The sequence below is a fragment of the Anser brachyrhynchus genome, assembly GCF_964034855.1.
Source record: "Anser brachyrhynchus genome assembly, chromosome: 5".
Lineage (NCBI taxonomy): Eukaryota > Metazoa > Chordata > Aves > Anseriformes > Anatidae > Anser > Anser brachyrhynchus.
Genome location: NC_137699.1, coordinates 27,892,198 through 27,916,739, shown reverse-complemented (window position 1 = coordinate 27,916,739; position 24,542 = coordinate 27,892,198). Strand labels below are relative to the sequence as shown.

General features: G+C 37.1%; 1 protein-coding gene across 32 annotated transcripts in view; it reads right to left on the bottom strand.

Annotated features, from left to right (window-relative positions):
- GPHN (gephyrin) overlaps positions 1–24,542 on the bottom strand; it is a 285,375-nt gene that overhangs the window by 114,716 nt on the left and 146,117 nt on the right. For 19 of the 32 annotated variants that reach the window (XR_013952182.1, XR_013952183.1, XM_080595302.1 and 16 more), the window contains exons 5-6: positions 17,911–17,949; positions 1,461–1,555 (exon numbers count right to left, since the gene is read on the bottom strand). Coding sequence is in view for 30 of the 32 variants with exons in the window: in XM_080595302.1 (XP_080451428.1) it covers positions 1,461–1,555; positions 17,911–17,949 (134 nt within the window). In the remaining 2 variants the exon portion in view is untranslated. The remainder of the gene's footprint in view (positions 1–1,460; positions 1,556–17,910; positions 17,950–24,542) is intronic. The other 13 variants (XM_080595313.1, XM_080595309.1, XM_080595316.1 and 10 more) reach the window with 1 other exon arrangement.

Sequence of the window (24,542 nt, the reverse complement as noted above, 5' to 3'; positions counted from 1 at the left end):
CTGCAGAATGAAGATTGTGCAAGAAACCATAATGATGTAATTTTTTAAATTTTTGTGTACTTAACTTTATGCTCTGAATGTTATACAAATACTAGCCCTTTGCATGCTGATTACATATAGGCCTGAAATAAAGGTTTTCACTGGGAAATTTTTAAGGCCTAGTATGACTGCACGAAGTCTATTTGTAAAACATTTTCAGTATAGATACACAGAGACGTTATGTCCCGTAATGGTTGTCAATGACTACTGAAAGTGGCTGTAGGTTAAGGAATATTCTCTTGGTCCGTCTATAGAAGAGTTAGGTTGCTATCCAGCATTCTGCTTCCACTATCATTAAAACATCCTTTCAGCCATCCTGATCACAACACATCCTAAACCAATGTTGGTTATTCAGTGTCACCTAAATGGATATCTTTCTCTTGATCAGAAACAGAACAGCTAAAATACTTCAAAATATACGACTTACAATGTTAAAAATTTCATCAGATAAAAAAATGAAAGTACTTGCTAGTTTGGACAGAATCTGAAGATGTTACCTTGGTAATGCTGCCCTTTCAGATACACAAAGTGATACAGAAAGTTTTGAAATACTTTGTTGAACTACTAAAACTCAAATCTAAATGTCTTTTAAAAATCCAAGTATCTGAATACAAAATTTCAAACAAATTTGAAGTTTCTGCTTTGTTTATAACTTACATAATTATTGTTATACCCTCATTATGCAATGAGAAAAGAAAAACCGTAATAGCCATTGCTTCTTAGTTACCTTGAAATGACACATGATCATAAACTCACTTATGAAATGCATTGATATTACTAAATCTATCATAGATAAATGATACACAATTCTAAAGATCTTGAAGGAATAAAATAAAAATTAACTCCAGAAGGAAATACAGGATAACAAGAGGTGTCAATGATAAGCAAGAAACACCAGCAGGGAGAGTATCAGTTGCTAACTATTTAACAGGAAATATCAAAATCTAGGAGTTAATGTACTAGATCTGAAAGCATGTGATAAAATACCTTTTCACTTATTCAGAGAGCTTTTGCTAGTACTGCAATAAAAGCAATAACACAACAATACATATGTATTTATCAAGTTTTTTCTTTTTTTTTTTTCTTTTTTTTCCCTTTTTTTTTGCTAAACAAGCATTTTAGCAGTTGGTGAACAATGTCACAGCTCTAGAGTGAAAAGACAGCTGTTCAACAGCATGCATCAGTATTACAAATAGCCTGGCAAAGAAAATACAGGAAGATACAGTGCCTAATGGAGACTACAAAGGGAATAAAATGAGAGAATGCAATTACTGTTCTTGGAATTTGGCCACTTCTCTGAAGTTAAGAGTTATAGTCTTGATAACACTAGCAATCTTCAGTTATTTCTGTACAGTCATTCCCCTACCTTGCATATTTCTAAGGAAATAGCTCACTTCGTGTTCTGAAGGAAATATTCTTACCTAGAGAGCATGCCCAAAGGAGTTACATTAAGTGATCCCATCAGCATTGCCAGGGCCATCCCTGGGGCTTCTCGCTCTATTACTTCTTTAGTGGCCTGTAATCAAAGATTAAATAGCAAGTGAGTGAAAAGCAACAAGGACTAGAAAAACATGAAACAAGCTGAAATTCAAGAAAGAAAATCTTTTTTGTTTGTTTGTTTCAGAACCAAAATATGTCCTTGCTAAACTCTCAGCACTGGAATATGTTGAAGAATTTTCTCTTGGTTTTGTAAAATAAGGAAAGTCAAGGAGGTAGGAAGAAGCACTGTTAGCTGTATTTATTGTAAAGACTCCTACAGAAAATTTTAGAAGTCAGGATCCTATATGTGTAGGAAAAACTAACCACCACCACATAAATAATAACTCCCTCTAACAGAAAGGAAGGAATGTTTGGGAATAAGCAAAAAGAAGACTGCATGTAATGGTCTGCTCTTCCTCCTCAATCTCATTCACATTTTCCAGTTGAGATTTTCGCAGGCACAAGAAGGGTGAATTGGTCTGTGCAGAAGATAGAAAAAAAAAATTGCCAAGGGAAGCCCATGTAGCAGGCAGGCAGGAAAACAGTAAAATGGTAATGATAACAGCCAGAGGCTGAGGCCTTCCCTTTTGATCATGTCGGCAAAACAGCGATTCCAAACAGGCTGGTGGCTTCTAGCCAAGCGGTCCCTATGCAGTGGGCATCTAGAAGCCTGGAAGCATAGTCTGAAAATGCTTGTCTTTTCAGTCCTTTACCCAGACAGGGTATCAGTTGGGAAATGATTTTCCAAGGATATTCACAAACTTCTGTCCTTCCTTCGTAACAGAGATTTTCATAAATGCCCAATCAGTTCTAGTCTCCCAATCTCCAACTTTAGTTAGGACCTAACACCTTAAAGGAAGGTTACAATCCTAACCGCTCTCCAATTCTCTCACAGTGGTTGCATTTCAGTGCATCACCTTGATTCATGTTCTGAATCACGATTCTACATTATTTGGCACAACTGAAATGTTAGCAATGCTCATAAAACTGTGAAATCTGTTGTAAAACATCCAGCCAAACTACTATCCTTTGATAGCACAGCTATCAAAACAGAAATAGAAAATCAAATCTTAAATGTAAAGACACGCTGAATAAGCTAAATTTTCCTGGGAGTTTGATACAGTAAAGGAATATAATAGAAGAAAAACAGACAAATAATTTGGTGGGAAAGATTAAATTACAAATCGGATCTTTGTACTTTTATAAACTCCAAGTTTACAAATAGAAAAACCATGTCATAGAGAAGGAAAATGACAGAGTTAACGCAATGATATCCCTACTTGAAGTATCCAGGAGTCCAAGACTAGCTATACAGAGAGAACACTTCACAGAAAGCAGTAAACAAAACAGAAAACAAAACAAAACAAACCACTACAGGTATTTCACCAGCCATATTCTCAAACATTGCCACTAACACTTAATATGTTTTAGAGGAATATGTCAGCATCAGAAGACATCAGACATAACTACCAAGTAAACCATCACGTCTTTTATCACTAAGCAAACTTTTTATACAAAACCAAACAATTTTAATTCAGCAGCTAACACCACAGTCTCTTATTTCCAGCATATCATGTTGGTTTTAGTATCTGCCACCCTCTACTCAGAGCCAGAAAAGGCATATACATGTGTCAGTATTTCTACAAAAGGGAAAAGAGAATAAGCAGACTAGAAATGATATAAACAAAAGTTAAACCTCTGCATTGAGAGAGAATGCCAAAAGGCACCTGCTGAGGTATCAATTGCACATTAAAAATTCTGAAGAAAAATGCACTGCAGTGGTGTATGGACACTTTGCTGACAATGAAAAAGTTGATGAAACATAGAAGTCTCTGTATGTGCACACAGAGTAAGTATATATCAATGCCTTTTATTTTCAGCTAATGCCATGCTTCAAAGCTATTCAAAACTCGTTTTAAATATAAAGTGCATTTTGAGATTTATTTGTTGCCCTTGAGCACAGTGACACTTTGAAGATATCATTAGTTAAAATTCTAAACAGGCTTCAAAGGTAGTAGAAGATGCAAAAGAGTTGCACAAACAATGATCCTGCAGCTCCGGGAGTCCTTCAATGAAATTCTAGTCCATTCTCTAACTTCACAAGAAAAATGACCTTCACAAAATGTCACTGCTAGCAGGCAATGTGATTATTAAAAATGTATAAACTGAGCAACAGCAAAATCTGAAAGGGCAGAAAGTCCAAGCAGCAGCCCTCAACATAAGTTTCTAAAAATACTTCTTTCAAAATATACATGCTTGTATTCATTCCTGCGGGCAGTCTTCTACAGACAGGGGAATGCTTCCTGCAGTCTTCGGGCGGATGCAGCCAAAATGGCTCCTGCTACGTAAACATCTTTTACAGTGACATCTGCCCTTGCAATCAGGCACTGGAGACTCCACTTTTTGGATGTCCTTAAACAACACGACTTAAAATGTGTGATGTACAGGAGCTGGAATCACCATCACACTGGGAAGCCCACTCTGGCTTTATTTACGGGCACGAAGGAAATTAAAGGTGTTGCAGCGACGTGCAGATACTGTGTGCCTCTCCGTAAGAAATAGTGGTTCCACCTAACAGTGCAGCGAAGTGCTGCTGGGCAGGCTTTCTAATGCTTCTTTCAGGACTGAAGGAAGGGTGGAAGAGAGATGCCAAAAGGCTATGTTCATCTGTGTCCTGCCTGGGAGCTAACCACCCAGCACCGGCATCCGCACACAGGATTCTTCACACACATCCTTCACGCTTTACCAATACTTCAGCAAGACTGAGTTAAGATTGTCAAACTTTGCTTTATGAGCAATTTTAGATGCCTTCAATGACAGTTACGAAAAAAATCATCAACTGAGTACCTAGCTTATTGAAGCCAACCCCTAATAGCACAGCTCAGTTTTCTTTACTCACTTAGGATTAGAGGATACTGGGGTTTTGGCAGATAACTGGGGTTAGCAGAAAAACTAGTACGCACATTAGAGTAACAGATAAAACTGAAGCATTCTAATATAAATGTAGTCAGATATTTTCAGAGTGTGACAGACTTACCAATAGATATGATTTCATTTCAAGTCATTATATCTGATATTTTTCAGTTTTAAGACATGCCAAAATTTCATGACCATTGGCATCAACCTTATGGCTTTTCCCTGTTTGAGATGAAACTCAGAAACCTGTAGCAGAGAAATGCTGCATGGAGCCACAAAACTGGCAGTTCACAGAGTACAGTGAGGGCAAGTAAATGAGGTGAGTGGGCTGGAAATAAGACTGCACAAGGTGGCTTGGACAGACAATAAATGAGGGGAAACCTCAGGAAAAGTAAAAAGGAAGACAGGATACGATACAAGTGCCAGGCTATGGGGGGGACCAGGGAGAGAGAAAATGAAAATTGAAGCAATAAAATGGTAGCTTCTAATCCAGAGAGAAACGGAGGCTAACAATTAAATAAAAATTTTGAAATACTACTATTCAGGATTTAATAACGACGTCTGTGAGACCATTTCTTTTATATTTCATTGGTATATGAATAAACACAATATATTGTAAAACATATTTTTGATAGTATTCAAAGTGCCTTTTTACTGGAGTTAGGGCATTATGTTCCCAATCCAACGGATATATTTTTAGATGTCTCTGACGTAGCTGTGGTTGCTTAACAGATGGCTCGCTGCCAATTGGTTTCACAGAGTTCTCTGCTGCTTCACTGCCTTTCTTTTCTTTCATATAAATTACATTATGTGGAAGCCCTCCCAGGCAGCTGCTGGAGGATATACCTACTGCAGACCAATCTAATTAAAAGACTTAGGACTCTTGAAATGCTCAGAAACTCCTTATCTTTCTCTTTTAGATATTAAACATGGCCAAGTTTGACCTCTTATTAATAATGATCTAAGTAACGATCTGAGACATTTTATATACCCTTCAGCAGTTTGGGGGAAGTAATATAGTTTTATCTTTTGAACTAAAATGCAAATATGAGACTGAGGAAGTCATAATACATTTGATCAAATTAAGATGATGGAGATTGCCTCTGTTTGGAAATATTATTTCTGTTGGGAAAGTTCAAATCTATGACTTTGTATAGCACATTGTAAAGCTATTTATGCAAGTTAATGAACAGATTTGCAGACAATTTATACTTAACAGACTATAGAATCAGCACAGATAACATATTATTGTGTATTTGAGCTTTACACTGAATGTAGAAGTCTTGAAAACGCATAAACAAGGAAATACCTGTATATCCTCTCCAGCAGAACTTGCAAAACACAAAGTCAAACCTCAGAAGACTGGACAAAGAACTACAGAGACAGACCAGTCAAATATGCAACAGAAATTTCAGTCACGTCTGTCAACGAGGTGTAGAAGAGGTGTATACATTAAGAACAAAAATTGCCTCGCTCAGCTTGCAGATGAGATACTATCTTCAAGGTTATCACTGTACCTCTGCTGGAGATAACGCGTGTGCCTGTAATTTCGATTCACAAGTCAGCTATTTCAGCTTATTCTCTACTTCCCTACTCTTATTTTGCAGGTGAGAAAATAGAGCTTACATGGAGCTAGACTGATTACAGCTTCTAGCCTGGAAACCAGTTATCTATATCTTCTCTTAGTACAATAACAAATAAAGGTTACAGCAGTTGGTTTCTCTCAATATATCGGAAAGTTACTGAATAAACATCAGTTTTTAGTCACTTGTTCTCACCATCATGCTGTCTTTCCTTGATTTTTTTCTTATTGTATGCACCCAGGATCTTGTATGATAATATTCTATGTCTTTTCTGTGGGCAGAAGGCTTGACAGGAACCATTCTCTCTAACCCTCCAAAATCAACTTTCTTTGGCTGATTGCTCAGTTAGTTTGAAAAATGGTTAAAATCTATCAAATACTGCTGAACAGCAACCAAAGCCAAGCAGGTTTGTAAAGTCTCTCAACTTGCCAGCAAAGTTAGTAACTTTCTAGGAATATAAGCCATCTTTGCTACTTCCTCCATACAGAAGTATGTACTGAAGGTCTTCAAGTATTTTTTTTCAGTGCGAGATACCTGAAAACATTAATTGTTGCATCTCTACTGTGTTACAAGAGTATTCCCAATAAAGATTAACACCAAAATTCAAACCACCTATGATAGCAATTTGACAGAGCACCTTTGAGAACAATCATAGAATCACAGAAACACAAGGTTGGAAAGGACCTACAAGATCATCTAGTCCAATCGTACTCTTATCACCGATACTACCCACTAAGATACTAAATCATATCTCGTAGCACCTTGTCCAGGCGCTTCTTGCAACACTGTGACGGACAGTGACTCCACTGGGAGTGGAGCAACTCCACCGGACCTCACTGGGCAGGCTGTTCCAGTGCCTGACCACTCTTTGAGAGAAAAAGTTTTCCCTGATATCTAATCTAAATCTCCCCAGGTGCAACTTATGGCCATTCTCTCGAGTCCTATCATTAGTTATCTGAGAGAAGAGGCCGACCCCCTCCTCATCACAACCTCCCTTCAGGAAGCTGTAGAGTGCAATGAGGTCTCCCCTGAGCCTTCTGTTCTCCAGACTAAACAACCCCAGTTCCCTCAGCCGCTCCTCACAGGACTTGTGTTCCAGACCCCTCACCAGTTTTGTTGCCCTTCTCTGGACAAGCTCCTTGATGTCCTTCTTGTAGTGAGGGGCCCAAAGCTGAACACAGTACTCGAGGTGCGGCCTCAGCAGGGCAGAGTACAGGGGGACGATCACCTCCCTGCTCCTGCTGGCTACGCTATTCCTGATACAGGCCAGGATGCCATTGGCCTTCTTGGCCACCTGAGCACACTGCCGGCTCACATTCAGTCGAGCATCGATCGACACTCCCAGGTCCCTTTCCTCATCACAGTCTTCTAGCCACTCTGCCCCAAGCCTATAGCGCTGCATGGAGTTATTGTGGCCAAAGTGCAGGACCCAGTACTTGGCCTTGCTAAACCTCATCCCATTCGCCTCAGCCCAGCAGCCAAGCCTATCCAGATCCCTCTGATATCAGAGGCAAAAAGGTGGTAAACCCAGGGCTGATAGTTCAAGAATCCTCAGCCCTGCTACTGCCGTGTCAAGGTCTATAAGGAGTTCTAAGAGGTTCTGCTAGAAGACTATCCCCTTATCCTCATATAGCCATACTATACAGGTGAAAATAGGCCTTTAATGTCCTTATACAAACTGGCAGTTTGTCATTACTCACACTGAAAATACCAGAATTTATGATGCAAGAAGGGAAGAATATGCTAACATGACCAAAGAGAAGTTGGAATTCAGAAACACACACGAGATGCACGAGATCTGGTGCATGTGTTTCACAGTGTAAGTGAAGTATACATAGTGATTGGTTAGGTCCAGGAGTACACTGGGGTGCTATCACTTGTAATTATATTATTCACAGACTGTGGATGAGTTACCCACTGAGATACACCAAGCAACGGCTGTCCTTTCATACATACACAACTATGATTATTGGCTTCTTGATGTCAAATTAGCTGTCACAGTTCCATGTAAGTCAACAATGGCTTGCATCCAGAAGGCAGTGAAGAGTTCCTTCTGCACAAGGCGGATCCCAGACGTAGGTGTTTGCTGTCATTCCAGAGCTTTTGACGAAATGCACACCCACAGCAATGAACCTGGCCACACACGCTTTAAAAGTAGCAGCCTGACAACCATCATTTCCTCAACAATAAAACATCCATGAGTGTTACTTATGTGGGTCTGTAAAAACCCATCGACTGCTATATGGTCCCAGAGTAGTGGAGAGTGTCTGATGAAAGTCTTAAGTAAGCACCTATCACTAAGTTTGGGCTCACTGAATGGTGCTAGGTGGACATCAGCCCAATGCTGCCCCACATGTGTGTGTTGTTCCTCCTCATTAAGTAACCACCTAGGCTTCTGTCATATCAATAAAGACACATCCTGAGAGCTCTCACAGGCTTTTATAAATTTACTGCACATAAAACAGGCCATGTCTAAACTTACTAGGGTGGATTGTTCTATCAACTCCTCCCTTTATCAATGTCCGGCTTGATATATATTTCTCCCATAAGTGACATGATTACATGTTCCTTTTCCTTTTCCTCTCCCACCTCAAATCTATATAAAGACAAAGGTGGATGAAACCCTGATTAGTGTAGCCAACTAAAAATTAAATCTACCAACTGGTGTATCTGCTGGTATATCAGTAACATTTCCACTGACAACAGTTCAGCAGCACAGGAATGCTGATTTGAAGTTTGCTTGCTTTCTCAGCATATTCACAGTGACTCTGCTGCCAGCGAAGTCCCAGACTTCACAGAATGACCCTACTGAAATTATCTTTGTGAGGAACAAAAGTGTCACAGCAATAACTGCTGTTAGATTAGATCAAATACAGACTCTTTGTCTTCTGTTTCTCCCTGTATCCATGATTCCCTGTGCCTACAACTTGCCTTCAAATTCCCTCACTCTCTTCACTGGGACCCATCACACCATTTATTGGTACCTAATGCCTACGGCAAGAGACTCAGAAGCCTGGAGCTAATTCCACATCCGTGTTTATAAACCAATATCAGCAAATGATTTTATCAGTACAACTCCACTGTGCATACAAACATGAAAAGCAACTGGTTGACAGAGGTACCTCTGACAGTACTTCAATGACTTATACATGACTGAGCCATTAATATATTTGTTGGAGTCCAATGATAGCTATTTTTGTAAACAAAGAATTACCTAGGTATGCATTAGATAATAAAGATCTAACCCAGTAGTATTTATTGTAACTTTCCTTAGAGACCTTGTTTTCATCAGTTGAAATATAACTGCTCAACAGATTTACTTCATAACACTCAGCTTCATTTTTACTTACAGATTGCAAAACATCTGGGGGAAGATGCTTCACATTTTTATATACAATAAAGAAAAGGAAAAGTTAAATCAATATAGTAGAAAAACCAACATTGTGGCATTTGCAACTTGTATCTGTACCTCAGTAGGTTTGTATCTGGTTGTACTTGATTTACATGAACTTCATAGATCAGTGACTCACCTGCCCCATTTATGTAATACAAATGTCAAAGAAATTGTTGTAACTGAGCAATCAAAAAATAAGCAATTTCTATACATAACGTCTAATATATATTTAGTGTTATTAACAATAATTTTTTAATCCTGAATGCTAAACAAAATTCTCTGACAGTAAATATATATAAAATATTTATGCCATCCAAATGGATCTTGATTTTATGACTCACCCTCACACACTGTGGTGAAACCAACAGAATATTAATTGTTAGAAACAGTTAACCCTGCAAAGAAAACACTTACGAAATGCTTTTCTGCACTATGAGGAAGGCATTTAGGCTTAATGAAGACTTATGCAGCCCACCAGATGCAGCATGTTACAACTGTATAATGTATGTGTGTGAAGCCAGTGCCAAAAGGTAAAGTATTTGCAAGAAGGAGAGGATATAAATACTAGCTTGTGAAAATGAGAGTTGGAAACAAGTCCATGCACTTGGTTCCAAAGCAGGGCTAGGTGGCTATTTCCTTTTTTCAGCCCTATTTTTTGATGAACTTCTGTGCTTCCCACCTTAACTCCATTTCATGTAAGAATCATTCGCTAGCTGTTTAATACAAGTAGTATAGAAGAGGAAGAAATGCTGGTAAAGGTAGTGACACCACTCTGCTATTCCAAAATCACTGCTAAAATGTTATATATTTATTATTTTTCTATTATTTTTCCCCCCATTACTTCAAACTAAACACAAAATATAAGAATCTATGTTATCTGTCACAATTTTTGCAACATTCTTTAAAAATTAAAGTGGAACAAAACTGGAGAAGTGAAAAAAAATTCTTCTTAGCAGATTACGGAACCATGCAGTAGAAATGAGAGAAATGAGCAGAAATAATTCTAATCAATACCACTAAGAATTCTACAATTACCGCAGCTGACAACATAATGAGCTTTTACTAACGCTACAATAACTAGGGAGCTCTGTCTCATAAAAATTTACCCTGTGTAGTACATGTGTACTAACTTCTAGACTATTTACCTATACCAAAGAGGAGTCAGGGTACAGTTAACTTATTTTCATACAAAACTAGTGTTGACCTTGGATTCTTTATAGTTTAAAAAAAAAAGTATTTTAAGCAATAAAGTTTAGAACCAAAACCAGAAACAAAACCATCACTTTTGCTAAGTTTTGATTTAGTACCACAGGAAGAGAACCTATTATTTACAGATCCTCATCAGCGCACACAGAGAATGAAGCCACCAGCCAGAAATTAATGTTGCTTTTTCCTAAGAACTTGCCTGGTCTCCTTGGCAGTGAAATGACTTGGAGTCTTTACTCGCAATTTTACTTCTCCAAAAAAATCATTTTGCAGTGCTTTAACTCTAAAGCATTTGGTACCGAGATTGAGATGTGAAACTCTTTTCTTTTGAGAACGACAGCAACATTGTCTATTGCTTCCTATCATTTGCTACCTTCCCTGAATAATAAATATTGCCTACTGAACTCTAGTGAGTTTCTGCCACGTATCTCTTCCAAACAATTTTAGATCTAAAATCATCAGTGTTGAAGATTTTAATAAATCCCTCCTAAAATACACCTTCTACAGTACAAAGGATGGACTACTGAGGATTTTCAAGAATATACCCATTACCAGAACTACAAAAAGTACTTCACTTTCTCTTAAGATTCCCTTACATAATATCCTCACTGCCCAAGTAAATGATAAAGCATGGTAGTAACAACTCCTTTCAGATACTTATAACCTAAAAACTTATAGAAACAATTCTTCAGTGAGATCCAGTAATGCAATTCATGCATCTAGAGCCTGACCAGTTGCTGATTTAGGCACACCTGGGTGATGTACTCATAGGAACTGAACAACTGAACAGATTTTGAAAGCCAGTGACCAACTGTGCACTCTGTGTAATAATTTCCTGTATAGGATTATTTAACTTCTGGCACAAATTACATTGGTTTTTTTTGTTGTTGTTGTTTCGTTTTGTTTTTACTCTCCAAAATTCTCATGGACAGCATTGGATTAAAAAGCTTCTTAGAGAAGATGGACACTCTTAGTACAAACTTGTTTTGGTTTTAATGCTCTGTAATCCATAGAGTTATTTTAAGAATACATTCAGTAAATAACCTATTATTTGACTTCAGCATTTTGAACAGTAAGATCTAAAGGCATAATTCAATTGTCTCATAAGAACTCTCAAAGACGGACTGTGGCTGTTGTGATCTCCTATCACAACATCAATTTAATGTTTAAAAAAGTACTTTTTTGAGACTACTGCTGCACAGAACCCTGTAATGAAAGACAGCAGAATTCCTAATCTACTGTTAATGAGGAATTTTAAATATAAAATTTATTTTTTCTTTAGAATTTGATTTTAACCAATAGTTTACAATATCTACTACTGATAATAAGAAAACATAGCAATATAACAAGTAAGAAAGTTGAGTATGTTTTCCTCTTATTTCACTATTCTTAGGATCTTTTCTATAAAGATGTTTGTATCCAAAACACTAGTTTCTTCCAGTTTTAAAAGACGGCACATTATCTTTCATACCATAGCTAAACCAGTTCAGTGATTTATTAACACTCCTCAGCTGCAACTGAGAAATGCTTTCACATTAACGCAACTTCGTATTGTATATACAAATTCTGTCCTCCTACTTCCTAACTGCTCTTAAAACAAAGCTCTTGTAATGTAGGCTCCTTTTCATTAATATAGATATAGCAAAATTGTTTCTAAAAGTGCCTCCCTGCCCTTGCACTTAACTTCTGCTATTCTTGAAGTAGCAGACCATCAGGTGTGTAGCAATCTCTTTAATAAAACTCGCTGTGGGCAAACTTCTTCAGTAGATTGATTTTTATACTAGCAGCATATAAGTGGATCACTGAGAGAAGTGGTAGCTTTTAACAACCAGTAAGGCAGAGATTCTTAGGCATGGGCAAAAAATTAGTTCTTCCTCTCTATATTTAAAATTTAGATAAATCTGGACTCTTGCAGAAAAGGCTAAGCAGCTCACTACTACAGCAATGAGCTCACACTCAGAGAACAGCAACTACAAAATCACAGCTCTAAGAAGATTAACGTAAGAAAACAATCAGACAGCAATATTTCTATATAATGTATGTGGATGATGAAAGGGTAATTCAGAATAACCTAGAAACTGCATGCACCTAAGCTCAGTTGCCCAATACTGTGTCTGAATAGACAGAGTTAAATAAAAAAAAACCCACCCTCATTTGTAAGGAAAACATCAAGGAAGAGAAATAAAGACACTAAATATTTCTGGTGAAAGTATTAAGCTGTCTTAACAAGGTGACAAGCTATTAATTGAGAAAAACCCACAAGTTCCAGCTAGACTAGTAAGTCTACAGGAAACAAAATTCTCCAGAGACAAAGAAATCCAAAAGGGCTCTATATCCTGTTTTTCTCATCCCAGGAACCACCAATGCTGAACAGCAGAAATTAGTAGAACTTGTACGTTACATAGAAGAGTTGAAGAGAGACTATAGTTTTAAGGTTTTCTGTTCATGTATTAATTCTGTATAAATATGCATTAATTTGTTTCAGAGAAATAACTAGTCAGCTCTTAGAACTGGCAAAAAGCCAGTCATTTTTTCACTCTTGAAAAAGAAGCTTTAGCCCCAAAACTCAGCCTAAAAATAGGGCAATGTGTAGGTTTCACTTAGCTTTAGAAACAGCAAAATCTGCCACTTCAGTGATGTACATGATTGCAACACCACCCAAAACAAAGTTTATTTAAAAAATACTACAGTCTATATGCAAAAAGATTGAAAGAAAAACTCCAATTAAGGTCTACAAATATTTAGTGAAAGCAAACATGAAGGGTGGAAAAGATTATTAAGTGTTGCTATAATGTACAATCAGAGTAGAAAAAACGAATCAAGCAGAAGTTCAAGTGTAGTCTATGATAAAATTTCCAAACCATGATATCTGACTTGATCAAACACCCAAGTATTAAGTGAAAGAAGTTCCAGCAAATTCAAAATCTAAAACATGAGTGGACACAGTTCAGCAATAGTCAATGAGGGATAGATGACTGGGTTACTTCCATGTATAACTTCAGTGAATACATCAGTTTAATCACCTAAGAAAATTCATTAAGTTGAAGCCACAGATACTACCTTAACAAGGAATCAATTAGACACTGCATTATAACCATATAAACACCATTTTCTAACCATTTTCTAAAGAGCATTTTAAGAAAAGGGAATCCAGAGGATGGAGCATTCAAATCTTCCTAAATAATTTCAAAAGAATAAAAGAAAAAATTACAGGTTACAAAGTGTGATGCTCAGCAGTAATCCTACTAAAACAGTATTGTATTGTTTCTTAGATCTGTTCTGTGTACCTATTTCCTTATTTTTCCAACGAAAGCTATTTACCCTAAGTAAAGAGGCAAAAGTAGAGAGACACTGGAACTTACTCTGTCTCAATATACCTTCAGCAGAATTGTTACATGAGTTGTGACTGCAAAAGCCTTCATCACTGATGCAAATGCATGAACCAAAGGGCACGTATGTTCTTTAGCATTACATGTTACCTCTGAGGCATTCGTGTCTAAAATTAAACAAATAATTCTTTCAAACTGGACTCAGAAACAACATACAGACTTAACAGAATTTGAATTCTAATTTGATACAAGTCACTGACAGACACATTATTCTTAAAATAATGGAAAACTTCAACTGGAATTGAAAGCAGAGATTAAGTGGATTAGGACAGTGGAACACCTTCTGGAAATCCCAAGAGTAACAAAATAATAATGTTTAAATCTATCTTTCTGAGAGCAAAAGACTTGTATTAATCAGGAATCTGTTGGTTTTTCTTCAGAAAAAACAGAAGAAATTAGTTGCTTAAATGCTACAATGCTGAGTAGCATCAGAGATGATACCTCTACAAAACAAAGAAGAATAAAAAAAGCAAACTATAAAAATTTTAATGGAATTTAAATACTTCATTGAGGCGAGGAGAAGGTATATGAAAAACACTTTCCTGACAAATAATTTGCAGGATTTAGACAGTAGTTCAGGAAATGACTACTAGAAAAGTTTTTTATCAGAGAGAAAAAGGAAGGAAAAGAGTCCAGTAAGAGAAAACAAAACTGAGATACGCTTAGCCTGAAAACAGGAAATTTAGTTTTCCTGGAAAGAGAAATGCTATAAGCTGGAAAGACTTATAACTCTTCATAAGTGTTCTAGAAGTTAACTTCTTGTTGAAAAGTGCACAGGATAAACCAATAAATGTTTTAACAACAACAACAACAAAAATCGTTTCAGGGATTTGATAGATATGATGCTATTCCCAGAGCTTTGTGTGCAGATTTTTGTTTCTTGAACCAAATCTTGACTCTTTTATAACATAAAAACTATAATGTATTCTTTCAACTAAACATACATTTTTTTGAAATGATTAAAATATTTGTATCATAGCTTGATCACTACAGCTGGAAAACTGATTCACCAGGATATTTTACAGTGAAGCTGTACTGCATCAATTTTCCAGTAGGTATAATTTTCAACTAAGAAAATTGCATAGTCTCAAGGAAAAGCATAGTGTTTATTTTCCTTCAGTTTCTGGTGTTTGTCTGCATTTTGTTTAGTTTAAAATTTATACAACCTGAATATTATTCGAAAACTAGCCATTTTTCTGTGGTAATATTAATTTGGAGAAACTGAATTAATTGAAATGATACACCAGAGAATGACTTATGGTTCTTGGGATAAGAAATGAGTTCACGAACTGTCCAGCAGCCCTACAGTGCTAGGGTGAATATTCCTCCTCTCTTCTAATGACCCCACTTGCTGCCAGTTCTCAAACAACAGCCTAGGAAAGAAGCAAAACAAAGTCACACATAGTTAAAGCTTCCAGAAAGTGAACTGCCACTGAGATCTGTTCTTCTAACCAGAACCCTCAGCAGTGTGAAGTTGGTGGGAAGTGAGAGACTGTGAGCCTGCTGTCTATAAGAGTTTGCTAAGCTGAGAAGAAAATCTCTTTGGAGAAACAAAGGAGGGTTGGTAAGAGTGAGATGAGGGACAGCAGAAGAGCCCAGGACACTGTAAGGGAGTAAAGACAGATGTGTCCTGAAGTCCCTTGCAGCAGAAAGAAGCCTACCAGATTTCGAGAGGTCAATGTGACAGCTGGGAGAAGGTTCCTGTTGGCTCTTACTTGAACAACGCCTGCCACACTGGGAGCTACTCTCCATGGTGGCAAGACGGTGTTGGGAGCAAGCTGTGCTCTCATAGGGTATCTCTCAGATCCCATGGCTAGTCTGGTACAAGCGAAAGAGGCTACTGAGTCAGGGAGTGCTGACCTGAGGGTAAGGTCAGACATCAGTTAGTCTACTTAGGGTATCTCAGAAGACAGCAACATAATAATCACATATATAATATATAATAATCTATTGAGAGTTTAAAAGGTGAAGTTAACAGGATATTATAATTATTTTAAGTATAGGAAGACTTTATGATGAAATGATGACAGGGTTCATTATGACAGAATATTTACCCCAGTTCCTAGTTAGTACTGGATTCAAAAGCGTAATTTAAACCACACTCATAATAAGCTAGAAACTGTGGCAGAACTAGGAAAGCAGAGGGCAAGTGACTGGCATTAAAAGAAAAGAAGCAGGAAATTCTGCTTCCTGCAATAAGCTCTGGCACTGATTTATGGACCCTCACCGTGGACCTTACACATGTAGTCAAGCCTTTGTTCTTAATCTGTGAAAAAGTGACAAAAAGGTTCCTGTAAACTGGCAACTGAACATTCTCCCAGTACAGAAAGCTCAGCAGAGTAGGAAACAACTAGGACACGCTGCAGTTTGGTAATCCCATACAGATCCAGTGTTTTTTTTAGACTAGCTACAACCTTGTGCTTTAAATAAGACATATCCAAAATTTATTATTTAGCTCCTTGGATCCACTGTTTATTGGGTATAGCTCGACATTCAGCCCTTAATCTTTCTGAGCCTCAGTAACATACTGTTTGTTTTTTTGCTTTTTGTTCTTTTTCTTTTTTTTTTTCCCCGTTATTACCTACCTTCCATGGATTCTGCTAAAATTACTATAGGTAATATTAGTGATTTGATTTAGTATTGAATTATTACTGTAATAGATACTTAACACAGTATTACTAAACAGTAATACACCTATCAAATGAGGTGATGAAGTAAAGATTAAGTAAGATTCAGGAGCTTTCTTTTTTGCTTTTTTTTCTCTCTTTTTTTTTTTTTTCCTAAGAAGGGAGAGGGATTTGAGTGAGCAGATCTATGAAAAAACTGGATGCAGGTCCTGAGATCAGTTTTTTGGCTGGTATGTTGAACTGAATCAGACCATGAAGGAGCCAGACAATATTGTTTCCCCATTCCTTACATTTCTTCTTAAGTTTTCAGACTGATGCATATTTAGAAACAAAATCTAGGCAGGTGGGCAGGACAACGTGATAGAAATGCCAGGCATAAAAGCAAGTAGACAGGACAGCAAAAGAGCAAGTATCAGTGAGTAAGCAGACCCAAAGAGCAGCGAGGGGACACTATAATCAAGAAGCAGGTGAAAAGGCAGGAGGAAAATGCCAGACATTCAGCAAGTCGATAAAGCAGTACCAAACAGCAGGTGTGCCAAGCAGCAGAAGAACAACTCCGCAAAGTCAGCAGATGCACTCAGCAGGAAGGTGATGTCAGGCATTTGAAGTGGGAGACGGGGCAGTGGAAAGCCGATGCCGACGTGTGATCGGATACAAGGGACAGTAAGGCGGCGACATGTGCCATTCAACAGATGGACAGGGCAGGAGGTAGTCACTGTCGAGCAATTAGCTGGTCAAGAGGTAATGCCAGACAGTCAGGCAAAGGGCCAAGATTTTGGGAGGACAACGCCACACAGCCAGCAATAGAGAAAATAAGAGAGAGTAGTGAATGCCAGGCAGTCCCCAGACAGGCAAGGTAGCAGAAGACCAACGCCCATGGATAATCAGACGCAACTGTCAGCAAGGATAAAACATAAGCCTGTTAACCGACTGACAAGGAAGCAGGGTGACAGTGCTTTTTCAATAGCTTAAGATACCATGAGTGAAACAGTCCCAAGAATCTAGATGCTCACCCTCTGGTAATATCATTAGATCAGAGCGAACCATGAAAATCCACAGAATAGCACACAAATGGAAACAGCAGATGAGTCTGACCCTAGCACTTGGGGAGGTCATGGGACCTTCCTATAAAACAAAAATATGAGAATCCACAAGAAAATCAAATGAATGGGAAAAATGTATCTAAAAACTGTTTCTGATGATGATTTAAAAAGCAAAAAAATACTAGCAAAGAATTAGTTTGGAAATGATTGGGTGGGATTGAAGATGTTGCTTACCCCTCTCTGGAGCCCACATAATGGGAATGTTGGGAATTTCTGCAGCAGAAAAACAGAAGAGAAAAGGGATTTCTGACTCCCAGTTCAAGGAAAGCATGTCAATTTAGGACTGGGTAACCTCTTTGGGTAAAAAATAAGAATTCAGCTGAATCTTTGTCCATCCCCAGACACATGCCTTTACTGAGGTTTGCGAAAAATTTACGAAGCCCACATTCACTTTCATCTCATGACATCCCACCCTTATTCCCCAAAACCACACTTACCTCTAGCACAAGGTGTATAAGAGGGGAAAGGGGATGGTCCTGTGAGCTCATTCCCATATCCACTGCAAAATATCTTGTGAAGATGAACAGGAGTACCCATTAGCCGATGACGGCCATTTGTGAGATAAACTGAACAAGTCATTAACTGTTACTCATCACTAGTGTAGTGTAGGCTCGTGTTTGAATTTGATTTAGATAAACCCACACTAAAGAACAGTATTAGTCTTGTGAGTCTTGTGGGATAACCTTCTATGGCAAGAGTTGCAAAAGTCCAACACTTACCAACACTTTTGATGCACAAAGCACTCTGTTATTTAACATGGTTGTTCTTTTAAACAAACTAAACCATGTTACAGAAATTTTAGCTGTTATTCCATTTCAGAAACACATAATGAAGTCTGGAATGCAAGAACTGATAAAACAGCAATAACTAAATTCAGTAATTTAACTCATCTATCATTTCAGTCATGGGTCTTTTCATTCATCTTCCTAGTCACTAAAAGCCAAACAGGAACCAAACTTTACTATTTCTGTTCTCTTAAAGGTCTACACTATGTGTGTATGTATCTGCCTGTACATTAACTTCTTATGCTAATGCTGAAAAATGACACCCATTTTGATCAAGCAATAACATGCAACAAGAAGCCAACTCTTCCTTTTTGTGCAAACTGAAGAGCCTTAGACACAACAAAAGAATGATTAGTTCTACTGTGCATTGCTGAATTAAGATTTGGAAAGGTTACAGAAACAGTATCCACACAAAATTGCTGTGTATTCATAAGCAACAAATCTTTTAAGGAATACAGTACAGTAGTAAGAGGCTAAGTTGATGGAACATTATTTATACTGATCCTCTGGGTATCAGCCATTCATTTTCCTTTCAGCTGAGTAAGGCACAGGAATAGTAGAGGATAATATAATTTCAATTTTAGAAACTATGGTCACAGAACAGGAATTTCTTCCATATCCAAACTTCCCTGTATCAAAAACTATTTGTGCTTAGAGGGACACGAAATTCAGGCAGGGGAGGCTGAGATTTATGTTATATGATTAGTAAAGGTATAAACTAGCCAGGAGTAGCACACTGTAAATGACTGAACAAGGGTACATATGAATACTCCAAAGCACGAGATACTTAGAGCACATACTAGCAGTTTTATCAGATCATATGATTTTGTGGCCAGCAGCAGCTAGAGTTAGCTGAACCGCATCAAGAACAAAATTGCTAGCATCTTCTCTCCAAAGGGAGATCTTTCAAGGCTCAATGAAAATGAACTATGACAAACTGATCTCAGTGAACCATCGCGGAAGAAAAAATGTACTTTTTACATCTAGTGAAAGTTTAAATACCAATATTAAGTAGTATATTGTACGTTATGCTCCTCACTATTCATTTTGTATTCACACTACAAAACAATTGGGAAAAAGAATATATGCAAGAAGTACAAAAAGATGAAATAACTGTGAATGGTCCAAACTAAGGTTAAAAAGTAATTATTTTCTTGTCCATAAGACTTCCGTACATGAGTGTGGCAATATATATGGACTTGGTGTTTTTCTCTCCAAATACTTTCAATTAACACTTTGCTAAAGAAGTTGCATTGATCCATGTGGTAGGAATCTGCAGAAGCAGGCAAAGGAACAGTTACAATCCCAAGAATAATAGATGAAACCATCCACTTTCCAAGACTCTTCCAGTTTCTTCCTATTTAGTGGCTGAAAGTGCTCTTGCATAGCAGACAAAGAGCAAATGAGAAATTCTCTACTGTTCAATAAGCATTAGTTTTAATGGCAAACTATTTTAATAAAGAATCATTTTCGTATTCTGGTGCACTTTTGCCAAAAGGACCAACTAACTCTATTTTTGATACATCTTAAATCCAAACTAGTATTTGTCTTCTAGTTATCATTTCTTGAAGATGCCTTCACACAGAAGTCTTCCTCATGTTTTCATATATTATTGTCAATTTTCTTCATATTAAACTTCTACCAAACTACTTGTAATAAAGCATGACCAGAAAAAAATTACACATTAATGATTAGAATTGCATAATTACAAGCCTGACAATGTTTTCCAGATTATTTTGCCTTAACCTGACATTTAATTTTGTTCAGTTCCCTGTTACCTGTTGCAAAGAGATGTTCTAATGGAAATACCTAAAGGCAGAAATTCCCAAGTTGGAAAAAAAATCCCAAATAGGAAATCTCATTATGCAGAAGGCTTATGGCAGGCATTCTTTTCTCTCCCAGTTACAGGAAGGAGTGCAAGTCCTATACACTGTGGCAGCTACACTGCTAATAGAAGCCAAGCCAGCTAATTTAAAGTAACAGAACACATCTCTATGAGCTGTGGTCATTACAGTGAAGACATCGTTAAATGTATCTGTAATGCCCATAGGAGAAGAACCCTTCCTTTTGAAAAACAAGTCAATTACAACTGTATTGTTCTTTTGGATGTATTTTTGAAAGTATCTGGGATCACTGGCATATGAAACATTTGTCCATCCACTTTCTTCCTACTGTCATTTTGAAATTACCTTGGAATAAAAAACGCAATTGTAAAAATTAAGAGAGAAAAATTAGATTTCCTGGCTTGCTATTGTGCCTTTGTTTCTCTATGAAGCACTGAAATCCCTTACTGCTGTTTTACTACTGTTTTGTTTTTTTCAACAGTGCTTGCAAATATTTCATACATACCTGAAAGCCAGAAAAATGGAACTTCTATTTGCTATTTTCAGAGCATTAAGGAAAACTAAAATAAAGCAAATAAAGGTTGATCCTCAAATGGGCAAAAACATCCTGGAACATTTGATAGGAAATCTATTGGTATTATCTTTAGGATATGATGGTCAGACAGCTTTAGACAGAAGATTAATAAATCAGTTAAAGACAATTGTGTACCCATTAATTTTGGGATCCACTTGATTTGGATTATCTTCTCATTTAATACATACAGAACATAATGTTAGAATCTAGTATGACTTTCCACATGGGATAACTCTTTAAGTGTCATCCATGACTTCTGTAAGGAATCCCATATAACTTGTGTTTTATAAGACATCTCTTCCACAATTGGTTTTGATTTGACAGGATTGAAACTCAGAGAACACAGCTCTTTTGGGGAAGGAACTTGTTTGTGTGATTAATTGCTCACTGTTAAAAAAAAAAACAAAAAACACAAAACCAATCCAAACACACAAAAAAATCTTCCAATATGATGATTTCCTTATTCGACTTTTGTGGTTTGAGCTTCTTATCACCAGCTATTGTTACACATCTCTTCAGCAGACTAACAAAACCCTTGGTACATTATATCATTATTTCTCAAAGAAAATATAGTGAATGCAGTACAAACTAAGTTACTTCCCGATATTCTTTATGATAAACTAAACAGACTGAGTTGTATAACCCTCACAGAAAGCATCTCTTCTAGCCATCATATTTTTTGAGCTTTTTCTATATCCAGTGTGATATTTGAAATGTTTAAAAAAGGGAATGTCAGAAAAAAAATGCAGCTTTCCAATTTAGACACATCAATTCTGTATACAGACAAAAAAGTATCCCCTGTATTCCTATTCCTTTTTTTATTCACCATCTTCATACTTGTCTATGTCTGGAAATGTAGACAGAAACAAGTTGAGAGACATACTCTTTTCATCCTGCATCTCAGTTGGATACACATACAAGGAGACGTTCAAAACTGTCATTTATAGAATCAGAATACCGATTTATAAAGCTCTCTTTATTTATCAAAATTAGCATTCTTTAGGAATGCTTTCTCTGTATCTGTATAAGTTTCCTCCTTTTTTTTTTTTTTTTTTTTTTTTTGTGTGTGTGTGTGCGTGTACCTTCTGTTATTTGAGTAAATAGAGCTGAAATGGGATCTGGCTTCCTTCCCTCACGCATTTCTCACTACAGCTGTCCTCACAGCTCCCAGGTGTTTCCATGCAGTGACTGCAGTTCATGGTAGCACAACCAGACTCTTCAGTGATGCTGGTGTATTACCAAGATTTCCTGAGGAACTCCCAGAAGAAAAGAGAAAGTGTACTTTTCAGCACTTCACAAGTCAGCTAAATCAGCTTGGAATTTCCCAGGATACAGGTACGTCTGTAAGCTGACAGTGTGCTGCATACCGCAAATAATCAGGATACTGCTGCTTCTCAAAGACACTGGTAATGGTTATTTAGTGAAAAGTGTTCTGCAATTCAGTATAGCAGTTCTGTTGTTATAATGTCTTCCAAATCTGAGATTTAAAACCTAACTATAGAATTACTGGTTAAATGAATAGAGCATACAGACGCATTTGGATTTTTGGAACACCCAATAGAGTGTTTCAAATTCTTAACTGATTATACTGAAAAATTAAATCAGACTGAATAAAGACCTAATCATATAAGTTAGGAACTGTCTGGAGGTCTAATAAAAAAAGGGAATGATACCTTACAGAGTTGCTGATAAAAGTCCAACAGCATAACACAGAATTCAGAAGTCTGTCACACTGTGGTCTATTGCATTGAAGTCTATTTGTTGCCTAGTTGCATCTGGCAAGGTTTCATAATTCAGACCCTTTAGGAGCAAGCTAGGCTGGAAACAATCTCCTAAGAAATATGGAGAATGATAGTTCTCAAAAGGTCTGATGGCAAGTTACAGGATCACTCATCACACATGCACAGCACACTTCATTATACAATAGTTCTAACAAAGAAATCAGACTTAACAGGGAGTGAAATCTCCATTCAGAGACACGGAAAACTGCAGTGTTAACACAGACTACAAAAACACATGCTGAAAAAGGTTTTTAAATTGGAGATCATACTGAATGTTGAGAATGAGAAACTGAAAGAACAGCCTGGGTAATTAGAGGTTGTATGATTTCATAGTATTCCTACCATAAAATGACTGATGTCACATATGAGATGAAGACTTCATTCCTCCTCATTATGGAGCCAGCCTGAAGTGACAGACAGGTTGTAAAAAGAGTTTCGTGTGACCAGTGACAACACTAAGATATAATGGGCACGGCACTAAGAAGAGTTGAATACTATTTGAAAAAGAATGGAAGTGCTCCCATATCCAAAAGGAACTCTACCAGAAATCTTGCTGTTCTGGAAAAGCACTATTTGAAGCAGGGAGGATAAAAATATCTACATGTTCTTCCTAGTTTAAGTTATCAAATATTAATTGGAAGTTGTTATTTGAAATGTCTCAATGGATTTAAGTTAATCTGAGGAGAACACATGAGTTGCTGTGAGAACATGGCTATGACTTCACACATCCTGCTCTGTCACAAGCACCTTGTTTCATTAACAAAGTTGAAGGGTAAACAAACAGAAAGAAAACATATGAAAATTGCAAACAGTATAGATTAGGAAGTTTGTAAACACTACTTGGGACAAAGAAATGCAAGGAAACAGACATTGAAACAGTCTGTAGAAATAAAATGGAATTTGAAAATTTGTAATTTGGAAAATCAATTAAAATATTTAAAGAAAAATTCACACCACATTCAAAGGAGAAACTCAGGAACCAGTAATAGTGAAAGATACCTTAGGGAATTAGGAAAAGCCAGGCAAAAGAAAATTTGCAATTGGTATTGATTATAAAAATGCTATTGTGATTTTGATTCAAATATATAAAAACTTTGCATCACTGCAGAATATAGACTTTCTTCTCTCTAGATACGACTTCTGTGTGGCTAGGCTTGGAATGTTTTCTTCATTCTGAGCAGGCTTTTTATCAGAGAAAATGCTGACAAGTTGGAGGGAGTTCCAGAGAACTTTTTTTTTAATGGACTTGCGAACTTTGATGAAAGAATAAACAGGTATGCATATATTGTGAAATCAAATGAAAACAAGTATGTGTCCAAATATATTTAAAAACAGCCTATAAATATTGAGGAATATAATCAGCAAAAGCTAAAAGGCACATTCATCATTTTTCCAGAGCAGAGGAATAGAAGGAAGACTACGAGAAAACATCTGCCTGGTTTTGCATAATGGCAAAGAGCTCTTCTACGCCTCTTCTCCTGAAGTCTTAAAATTTCAGGGCTGACAATTATCTGCAGTGTGGTTGAAGTATTTGTGAATTCACATAGCAACAGCTCAAGGAGTTCTAGCATCAGTCTAGGCACAATAGGCTGATCCTTTTTTCAATTATCTAAGTACATAAAATTAGTTTTGTACGTTTTGTACGGAGCCACACAAGAGATATGGGATAAGAAAACAGCCAGAAGACTCTGTTAAGAGGTAGGAAAATTAATTTTTTGGATGTACAATTTGTACAATTTTGCACAAGAATAAATATACAAATCGAGATGGAAGATAAAAGACTTCACAGAGTGCCTGTATACATGAGATTTTTCCTTTCCTC